We start from the raw sequence: 10,963 nt of genomic DNA on the forward strand, positions 1-10,963 counted from the left end.
TTTATATATACATAAAATCACACACTTTCTTCGCACACCAACTAAAAGTCCACACGCGTTTCCCACATGAACAAATTTTTCGGCCTCAAGAGAGACTGGGGCTGGAGCTGAATTTTAGAGGCTGAACTGAGGCCAATAATTTTAGGTGAAAAAGTGGTTTTTTCGGCCTAAGACAGGCTGGGATTGGACTTGCTCTAACCCTTATCAAATACGGTCTGGGATCGGAAGCAATGAGACCATTTGACAGTTGACACTGAAGTGAGAATTGGAGAATCCTGAAACCAGCCGGACCGGCGACCGGACTCGAGAGCGAGAGAGATAAGCTATTCTGTAGTTGTTGTCGTCTTTACAGCAATAGAAGAGTGGATTTACAGTAGGGCAACGTCAAAGGAGGTTCTGGTGATGATAGTTCTCCGTCTCAACTACTTGCTTTCCCGATTTCTTTTTTAGAGAGAGAGCAATTAATTGGAGACAGAGTGTGAGAGACAGTCGTGTTCATCAGAGACATGGCGTTGCTGAGGCGGCGCCACCAACCAAACTATTACTTACGGTGGTTGATTCCTGCAATCTCTGCTATTTCAGCCACTCTTCTTCTACTCCTCGTACTTCTATCTGTACGTACTCCATCACCTACTGATACTCACCACCAACAAGAACTTCACTATCACCGTCATCCCCTCACATCGGTATAACCTTTTACTACAGTTTTAATTGCCTATTAAATCTCTCTGTACAAGTAACATTTGCTTCAAATACTATCTTTGGTTGAATTTGTTCATCAGTTAAATAAAAATGCTGAGGTTGTTCGTCCAGATGCTAACGGTGGCCTAAAGGCATTTCGAGTTCCGGTTAGGGATTTCTGTATTCATTTTTCGATTGATTCTCATTTTGATACTCTTTAATTGCTTGATCTTGATTTTGCTTATGCTTTTTGGATCTACTCTAGGTGGAAGGAGAGAGTTCAAATCATCATGATCTGTGGGTTTCCAAGTTGTCTAAATTCTACCATGGATGCAGCAATGCCAGCAATAAGTTTTTGAGTACGTAAACATTTTTCCGAATTTTTTTTATGCGTTTCTAAACTCTTATGGATGTTAACTAAATGGAAAGTTGATCTAGGAATGGTTTTGATTCCCTGTTATTTCTAGTTTGTTCAATTGCTTAATTTTTTTTTTTAATCATTTTTGGTTTTCAGAAGCTGAAGTTAACACAGAACCGAATAGATATTTGATGATTGCAACTAGTGGGGGCTTAAATCAGCAAAGGACAGGGGTAAGATTCAGCTCAAACGATGCTTACCCTTCTCTGTTAATAATAGTTTCACGCCTTTGTTCTGGGATTTAGAGACCTCAAATTTCTTTTTGCCAAGCTAATTTCTGATTGTGATAATCCCACATTGCTTCAGATAGCGTCTTATCACGTAGTAAAAGTTTCGCCCTTGTACTTCACCACTACTCTGTGCAACACTTGTGCTAGCTTCCCCTTCTTAGTAAAAGTCTTAGCCTTCCCTTATGCCTAGTGTAACCTTGACTAGCAGGCAAATCCCAACACCAAGCAAGATTAGAAGAGAACAAAACTTGAATTATGCAAAGCACTTTAAAGGCAAACTTATATTATATTGGCACGAGCTCCAAGAATACAAGTATGCTCACAAGTATCCCTAGTCACTCCAATTCTGAGACTCTTATCTCCACTTGGATGGTTTGCAAATGAGGGGGGTGGGGGGGGGGGGTGGTGGTTACCTCTATTTATACTGGAAGTCCTACGAAATGGACGTACAAGACAGTCAACGTGTTCACGATCTAATGGTTAGGAAGTGTGTGGATTCTTTCGTGGAAATCTCTAGAATGCTTCTAGAATACCCCTAGATGCTTCGCGAATATCTCTCCTTGGCAGCCCACAAGTGTGCAAGACAACCCAAGTATATGTGTAATGCAGCCCGACCCAATGTGAAGTGCCTTTGATGGTGTGGGCTGCTGTGTTAGGTGCCTTTAAATAATGGGCTTTGACATTCTACCCCACTTATGCCGCAGACGTCCTCGTTACGATTTCCTCATGGCACTTAGCGATGAGATCTTAGTACTGCCAGAATGTATCTTCATGCTCCCAACTGGCCTTACTGCTTGTTAGTCCCTTCTGTCGTATTAAGTATTCCTTGTATACGCGTCCTGTCCTAGAAATTTTGGCTCCCTCCGAGCTACGAAGGAGAGGAATGGAGGATCTGCTCACGACTCTGTGCACGGTAGAAGTTGGATGGCTACACCTACAACAAGCTAGAGCAGTTCAAAGCCAAACCCAAGGGTAACTCAGGCAAAAGTGGGGAAGAGAGGCCACCCATGAAGGAACATCAAAGGGATGCACCAAAAGAGAGTAGAAGGAACCCATGGACTGGAAGGCTAAGTGGAAGGTAGATGATCGCCCAAAAAAATGTTATATTTGCACAGGAGATCACTTGGCCTACCAATGCCCAAAGAAGGACATGATCAATGCCATCTCAGCTCAAGAGGAGAGACATTCCGAAGATGAGGAATCATAGACGAGAACACTTAGCTTAAATGCTCTTAAGGGGACCGTAGCAACCAAGGCAAAGAAGATAAGTACTCTCATAGTCTCATGCACGTGGATATCTTGCTGAACGAGAAAGGGGTTAGAGCCATGGTAGATTGCGGAACCACCGACAACTCTATCAGACCGGAGGAAGCCAAGAGGCTAGTGCTCAAGTTCGAAGATGACAAGAGCAGAATGAAAACCGTGAACTCACCACCGAAAGCCGCGCATGGGATAGCAACAGAACGTAGTCCTGAAGATTGGCTCATGGAGTTGCGTCATGGATTTTATGGTAGCCGAGATGGACGACTTCAAGATTGTGATTGGACTACAGTTTATGGAGACTGCAAGGGCAGCAGTCAATCCCTATCTTAACGTGGTAAGCATCAATAATGAGAAGAGTCCATGCATGGTACATGCTACTAAGAGCGAGGCAAAGGAAGGAGGATCTCTTTCGGCCATTTAGCTTAGTAGAGGATTAGATAAAGGAGAAGAGACCTTCCTAGCTACCTTAATGGAGGATCAACCTGAGGATGAAGCAATCCTTGAAGAGTACAAGGACATCATGCTTAGGGAGCTACCCAAGCAATTACCACCAAGGAGGGAGGTGGATCATGAGATAAAGCTAGAACCAAGTGCCAAACCACCCGCTTTGGCACCATATAGGATGGTACCACGTGAGTTGTTTCAAAAGAAACATGATGGGAGTCTACGTTTTTGCTATAGGGCCTTGAACAAGGCACCAAACAGCAGCCCATACAACTAAAAAACATCACATTGGGCCAAGCTACCTTATGGAGCATACCACATTGGGTGAACCCCTCATTTGTAAACCATCTACATGAGGATTAGAGCATTAGAGTTGGAGTGACTTGGGACACGTGCCCGCACACTTGTGTACTTTGAGCATATATGAGTAAAGCATAAGTTTACCTTAAGAGTGCTTTGCATCTCTTGGAGCATTGCATGGTGTGGAGATAAGCCTAGCTAGTCAAGGTTACGATAGGCGTAAGGGAAGGCTTAGACTTGTACTAGAAAGAGAAGCTAGCACAAGTGCCCCACGGTGTCAAAAGTGCAAAAGTGAAACTTTTATTCCATGACACTTTGCTAGGAACGAAACCCTGCCTGTGTGTCAAATTGGGGACAATATTTGTAACTACTAAGGCTTGAGGCATTAAAGATAAAGAGATCACTGGAGAGTGAGATTGTTTGATGTAAACGTGCAGGTCATATAGTAAGTAATTGCAACTTGAAACATGTATTAGCTTTACGCACAGGGGCTAGGGTAATGTGGTACTTTAATGAATTCACCGTGAATGCCAACCAAATTTTTACATCTGTACTTCAAAGAATTTTCAAAGATATATTTTCGTAGTCCCTGAGCAAGCCATTACGGAATAAGTTTTAGTCATTGAGCAAGCCAATCGAGCATCTTTTGCATTGATTCTCATATCATCATTCCCTTAATCTTGTTATTTGAGTTCAACAGCATGAATTCCTTTTCTATCTGAGGTCCAATTTCAGATTCGTTAGCAACTATCTGAGTCGCACAATATCATTAATTATCACTTGATCCCTTAATCTTGTTATGGAAGTTTCAAAAAAAAAAACTATCTAATCAATGTTATACCAGCTGACTGGACTGTTGCTGTCCGCACTTCACAGCAAAACTGCCTGTCACTGTCAGTTACTGTTAGGAGTTTTTTTCCTTCTTTTTCATTGGAGGATGTTTGTAGGGTACTATTACTTTAGCAACGAATATCATCAATTGGAGTAGAGTATTATAAACTATTGATCTGCTTTCTGTGATATCTCAACCTTGAGGATAAACAATGTTTGCATCTATTTGTTTATGCAGATAACAGATGCAGTTGTTGCAGCCCGCATCCTGAATGCCACTCTTGTTGTTCCAATGCTAGATCAAAAATCCTTTTGGAAGGACACCAGGTTGTTATCAGCATTATATACGTTCAGGCGACCGCAGACCAAAGATATTTAGATGTTAGTATAATGGTTCCTGTCCACTAGAAAATTATTTCTGAATCAATTCATTATGCCATTTCTTCTGCAGCAACTTTACCGAGATCTTTGATGTTGATTGGTTTATAAAATTGCTCTCAGAGGATGTCAAGATTATAAAGCAGCTTCCGAAATACGGTGGGAAAGCCATGATTCCATATCCAATGCGAGTTCCAAGGAAGTGCACCACGAAGTGCTATCAGAATCATGTATTGCCTGTTCTTTTGGAAAGGCATGTAAGTGTTCCATTGTCTAACTTTACTTGTTTCCCTCTGGACAAGATTCTAGGATCATTAGGGTGTGTTTTTAACCTCTGTAGATCCAGTGCTTTTTGGAGAGAAAGTTTTGCGTCCAACTTGCTAATTGCTAATATTGGTGTGCGAGAGTTACTTGGTAAATTACTTGGTAAAATCAATGTCCATAAGTACTTTTGGGGCAAGTTTTCGTTTAAGAATGATATTTTGTTATATTTGAAGTGATCCAGCTTCCTTAGAGGAAGTAGTAAAGCATAAATTAGGTACAGCTAATATTTCCTGTAGTTATTGTCCAATTGGCTTTGACATATACCAGTTGAAATCCTAATACTGTCCCAATTATTTTTCTAAAATCCCCAAGTGCATCCGGGCTCTAGGTTCAATAGTGATTCAGTTACTTCCATAGTTAATTTACCTTCATATTTTACCGTTTGAGGGGCCTATTACCCTGAGTTAGCTAATGTGTTCTTATATCTCCCTCAAGTAGATAGATTATATTTGATTACTTAAAAAGACCAGTTTATAAAGTATTGGGGATTTTGTATCAAATTTTTGCAGCACTCATTTATCTTTGTTTTTCTGAGACAGGTAGTTCAGCTAACCAAGTTCGATTACAGACTTGCAAATAAGTTGGACACTGATTTACAAAAACTGAGATGCAGAGTTAATTACCATGCTTTAAAATTCACTGATCCTATTCGGCAAATGGGAAATGAGTTGGTTCGGAGGATGAGGACACAAAGTAAGCATTTTATAGCTCTGCATTTGAGGTAAAGTTCATTTTTGGGTGCATCATTTATTTTGAGTATTGATTTTACTTATGTTGCTTCGTCCATCTGCTTTGGAGTATAGTCATAATATCTTAGGTTTTATATAACTTGTGCTTATAATATATATGAGAAAGAAAAACCAACAAGATTGGTATCATTATTGAGTTAAAAAAGTTATAGTGACTGCAAGAATAGAAACTTTAGGTGAATGTTCTTTTGTGGCTCCAATGGAAACTCGAGTTACTACCCTAACAAGTACAAGATTCCAAAATTTTATATACACAGCCATATAGACTAAGGGAAGTTTCTTTATGCATAATGTTATGGCAGATACGAACCTGACATGCTTGCATTCTCTGGATGCTATTATGGTGGAGGAGATAAAGAAAGGGCAGAGCTTGGTTCAATACGGAAAAGGTGGAAAACTTTACATGTAAGGCTCCAAAATTTGAGAATTTTGTCGCACAATTTTCAGTACTTAAGTCTTGAGGAAAAAAAAATTTCAGTAATTGAAAATGTTAGGGACATGATTAAGATTCCTTTGTGATGGTAACTAACACAGACAAGCAACCCCGAGAAGGAACGACGGCAGGGAAGATGTCCACTCACTCCAGAGGAAGTTGGGATTATGCTAAGAGCATTAGGGTTTGGTAGTGATGTTCACATCTATGTAGCATCTGGTGAAGTATATGGAGGTGAAGAAACATTGGCTCCCCTCAAATCTCTCTTTCCAAATTACCATTCCAAAGAAACCATAGCCAGCAAGGAGGAATTATCTCCTTTCTCCTCATTTTCATCTCGAATGGCTGCACTTGATTTCATTGTTTGTGATGAGAGTGATGCATTTGTTACTAACAATAACGGTAACATGGCCAAAATTTTAGCAGGTCGAAGGTACGACGATCTTCTCTTTCCAATTTGCATTTTCAGTAGTCTTTCTGCTAGGACCTATAAATCGGTGTATGATTAAACCCGGTAGACTCAATCCAATAGCCCAGCCTAGGGTCTTGGAGATGTGCACAGCCGCAGGAGTGGGCTTTGGATTGAATCCCACCGAGGATCATGAGATCATGATAGACTTGTTGCTTCCCAAGAGACAATGTCCACATCTGTTCTCTTTTGCAGGAGATACTTCGGACACAAAAGAACGATCCGTCCTAATGCCAAGAAACTCCATTCTATATTTGCTAACCGAGCTAACACGACATGGGAAACATTTGTCTCTAAGGTTCGTATACATCAAAGAGGTTTCATGGGAGAGCCAAAAGAGGTAAGACCAGGCAGAGGTGAATTTCACGAGAATCCTGCAACATGCATTTGTGAAGATTCCAAAACCAAGGAAAAGGCTGATTCAAGTTTCAATAGTCAGACTAAAGTTGATCATAAAGATGACAATGTGGATAATTTGAGCAAAGATATAGTTGAGTCCAAAGATGATATTTTACCCGATGATGAATCTGACTGGGCGTATGCTAATGATAATGAGGATTATAAACTGAATGAAGAGAAAGAAATGAGTCCAGATTATAGTCTCTTTCTCAAATCTGAGGAGCCAGCTAAGTTGGAAGAGATAATGTCAGACTAGATGAAGCTTCTTCAACCATGTCTATTAGTGAATTTTTTTGTATTGACAATTCTTTCATCAAACTGATGACTTCCTCTACGTTTTTTTTTTCTGTTCCCCTTTTTTACTTGACTTATTGGCATCGATATACTTGTGTATATAAAGCATTAAGAGCGCAAAAGAGTTCCGTTTTCATATATTCATTAAAAAAATTTAGGATATCAAATATAGTAATGTCTGAGGTGAAATTTCGAACATGATATCTGTGAATGAAATTTGTGCTGGTAACACTCGGTCGTAAGTCCTTCACCATATTGAGCAGAGGATTTGCTTTTCAGGACTGGTCTTTCTTAGACACAGCTAAAGGTTAGCCTATGTTTTCTGGGGAGATATGGCTTTCAAAAACCGCCTGAATTATTCAATGATTAAATCTATTAAAAGTCATTGAGTCATATTAATCATAACAGAGCAATAGATGATCTGCTCAGTGAAAATGGGCGTTCCCTTGTCTTCCTAACAATTGGAATCTTCACACCTCACTTTGATTGAATCAAGGTCAATGCATTTATTAACACATGTATTATCGTATCATCTGCTGATCTGTTTACGATTGTTGTTCCCTCGTTTCAATAGCAATTGGAATCTTTTTACACGTATACGATTTAATGGAGGTCAATATAGTTGTACTTTAATAGCTAAACACGTTTGGGCACAAATTTTTCGGTATGAGATTGGGAACGTGACCAATTACTAATTGTATCTTCCAGTAAAACAAAGTAAAAAAAGAAATGAATGCAGATGAATAGATATTTGGTTCTAAAGTATTTGTTGTATTGATAATTTCTATTTCTTACTTTTGTTTCATTTACAAAATTGTACAATCAAAATTCCATAGGCAAATCCTTGATAAAATTTCGGATTATGCCCATTAGAGATTCATAAATCTAGTACTATTAACTAGATTAGTTGTTGATGTTGAGAAGTGAGACTCTGTTCTTGATCAAACATCTATAGAGAGACTCAACTCCTTCTTCAAGATCTTGGATGCTCATCTCTACTGTCTCCAATGACTTCTGAGCATTTTTAATATCCTTGGCTTTCAATGCCATGTCTACTTTCTCAACTTCGCTCATCTCTTCATCGCATGTTACGCGTTTGTTACCCATCAACTTGGAAAACATTGATTTACTGTTTTGCTTTGATCCAGATAGGAAGGACAAGACAGACTCAAATACTGCCACAGTGGTTGCTTCAACTTCACTTTTGTTTTGCATCTTTTTAAGATCTCCAAGACACTTGCGGATAACCTTAACGATCTTCTTTTTTGAGATCATGTATTCATTTCCAAGATTTAGATCTCCTCGTCTTCGAATAGACGATTGAAGATCTTGTACGCATTCTTTCATTTGAGATAAAACATCCTTAGTAGTGGAACAAACATCCAACAACATAAGAGATTGATCCAAGACTGATTCTAGGTTGTTTTCATATTGGGCAGGTTGGACATGAATTAAATCATCAATAGATTCATACAAGTCTCTAAGAACAACCAAATTATGGGAGATGGATGATGAAGATGAAGTGGCTAGTTCAGAAGATCTTAGTCGGCATAATTGTTCTTCAACTGTAAGAGTAAGAGGATTAGATCTTGTGGGCAAACTAATGGAGCGAGTGTGGTAAGCCATTTTTATCTCTTGTTTAAGAGGAAAGAAAGTACTGAAATGTAGATGAGAGTTGAGTTTTGATGAGGAAGAAGAACCGGTTAGTTTATCTTATATAGTAGCTAGAAGCAGGGGGGACATGCATAATAATTTAATACCAACTTAGTTTTGATGTCATGTTTATAATGTCAATGATCTGATCTAGGTTTACAAACAAACAATTGGAATCTTGGCAGGTTTAGGTGGTGATTCAAAATGTTAAATATTGCATGTGTGATTTTGAGATCCCTTACTGATACTCTAACCTAAATGTTATTTCCTTTGTCTCCTGAATCATTCATTTTTGTTTAAAATAATTAGGTCAGTTTTAGGTAACTTCTAACCAACTTCAAGACAATAAACAATTGCATCTGCAGCAATAATATTGTTGTCATATGACATGAATATAATATGAACCGTGGTGATATAGCCAAAGTACGTGAGTCATATTAATCATAACACATCAAAAGATGACCTGCTCAGTGAGATAGATGGGTGTTCCCTTGCCTTCCTAACAATTAGAATCTTTACACGCTCGCACGATTGAATCAAGGTCAATGCATTTATTAGCACATGTGGTATTTCATTGTTAATATGTTCTATAATTAGCTCATCTTAAAGATTCTCGTATAGTCCGCTGATCTTTTTGTGATTGATGTCCCCTTGTCTCCTTGACAATTCGAATATTTACATGCGTATATGATTTAATGGAGGTCAACGTTGTATTTTAATAACTTGAGACGTTTTGTGTAAACTTTTTCTGTGTAAGCTTGGGACGATGAGTAGCTAATATTTTTTTTTTTCCAATATAACGAAGTAAAAATAAAAAATGGAAATGGATAAAACTAAAGAGATGAACAAATATTTGTAGTAGAACAGTTTGTTGTATTGAGATTTTCTTTTTGTTGTGTTTCATTTACAAAATTGTATATACAATTATACATAGGCATTTCCGTACTAAAAATTTGGATAATGCCTATCAATGGTGAATTGATCTAGTAATTCTAGACTTAGTTGCTCATGTTGAGAAGTGAAACTCTGTTCTTGATCATACATCTGTAGAGAGATTCAAGTCCTTCTTGAAGATCTTGGATGCTCATTTCTAGTGTTTCTAATGACTTTTGAGCATTTTTAATATCCTTGGCTTTCAATGCCATGTCTACCTTCTCAATTTCGCTCATGTCCTCGTAGCATGCTACTCGCTTGTTGCCGATCAATTTGGAGATCAATGATTTGTTGTTTTGCTTTGATCCAGATAGAAAGTATAAAATAGATTCAAAAATAGCAACGGTGGTTGCTTCAACTTCATTTTTGTTTTGCATCTTTTTTAGATCAGCCATACACTTACGGATGACCTTAATCATCTTCTTTCTTGAGGTTGTGTATTCGTTTCCAAGACTGAGATCTCCTCGTCTTCGGATAGAAGATTGAAGATCTTGTACAGTTTCTTTCATTTGAGACAAAACATCTTTAGTAGTGGAGCAAACATCCAATAACATGAGAGATTTGTCCAAGACTGTTTCTAGGCAGTTTTCATATTGTTGTACTTGAATCAAGTCATCAACAGATTCATATAACTCTCTAAGAGCAACCACATTGTGGGAGATGGATGATGAAGATGAAGTGGCTAGTTCGGAAGATCTTAATCGGCACAATTGTTCTTCAACTGTAAGAGATAGAGGATTAGTTCTTGTGGGCAAGCTGATGGATCGAGTGTGGTAAGCCATTTTTAGCTCTTGTTTAAGAGGAAAGAAAGTACTGAAATGTAGATGAGAGTTGAGTTTTGATGAAGAAGAAGAACACATTAGTGCACCTTATATAGTAGCTACAAGCAGGGGACATGCATAATAATTTAATACCAACTTAGTTTTGATGTCATGTTTATAATGTCAATGATCTGATCTAGGTTTACAAACAAACAAACAATTGGAATCTTGACAGCTCTGGGTGGTGATTTAAAATGATAGATATTGCATGTGTGATCTTGAGATGCCCTACTGATACTCTAACCTAAATGTTATTAGCTTGTCTCCTGAATCTACAATAGAATCATCCATTTTTGTTTATAATTTTTGAGTCTATAGACCAAAAATTGGGTCCTAATAGGAG

The 10,963-nt window shown here is 38.4% G+C and overlaps 3 protein-coding genes across 4 annotated transcripts; 1 reads left to right on the forward strand and 2 right to left on the reverse strand.

Annotated features, from left to right (window-relative positions):
* The first annotated feature begins 194 nt into the window (after positions 1-194).
* LOC147551546 (O-fucosyltransferase 16-like) lies at positions 195-7,380 on the forward strand. Of its 2 annotated transcripts, XM_086667766.1 has the most exons (10): positions 195-686; positions 783-848; positions 947-1,040; positions 1,196-1,272; positions 4,406-4,494; positions 4,619-4,802; positions 5,409-5,590; positions 5,921-6,023; positions 6,153-6,484; positions 6,716-7,380. In XM_086667766.1, exons 1-10 carry the CDS (start codon positions 507-509, stop codon positions 7,173-7,175), a joined length of 1,767 nt encoding a protein of 588 aa, XP_086523892.1. In that variant the 5' UTR covers positions 195-506; the 3' UTR covers positions 7,176-7,380. The 2 variants fall into 2 exon arrangements, with proteins under 2 accessions (XP_086523892.1, XP_086523893.1); XM_086667767.1 differs by lacking the exon at positions 783-848 and having other exon boundaries at positions 196-686.
* A 736-nt stretch (positions 7,381-8,116) lies between these two features.
* On the reverse strand, positions 8,117-8,944 carry LOC147551547 (uncharacterized). The gene has a single exon (XM_086668580.1). It carries the CDS (start codon positions 8,837-8,839, stop codon positions 8,117-8,119), a length of 723 nt encoding a protein of 240 aa, XP_086524706.1. The 5' UTR covers positions 8,840-8,944.
* Positions 8,945-9,724: 780 nt separating this feature from the next.
* LOC147551548 (uncharacterized) lies at positions 9,725-10,674 on the reverse strand. The gene has a single exon (XM_086671162.1). The coding sequence runs from the start codon at positions 10,657-10,659 to the stop codon at positions 9,865-9,867; it is 795 nt and encodes a 264-aa protein (XP_086527288.1). The 5' UTR covers positions 10,660-10,674; the 3' UTR covers positions 9,725-9,864.
* Positions 10,675-10,963: the final 289 nt, after the last annotated feature.

The sequence above is a fragment of the Eschscholzia californica genome, unplaced genomic scaffold (assembly GCF_041429995.1).
Source record: "Eschscholzia californica isolate CP2 unplaced genomic scaffold, dmEscCali1.0.p SCAF_3, whole genome shotgun sequence".
Taxonomy (NCBI): domain Eukaryota; kingdom Viridiplantae; phylum Streptophyta; class Magnoliopsida; order Ranunculales; family Papaveraceae; genus Eschscholzia; species Eschscholzia californica.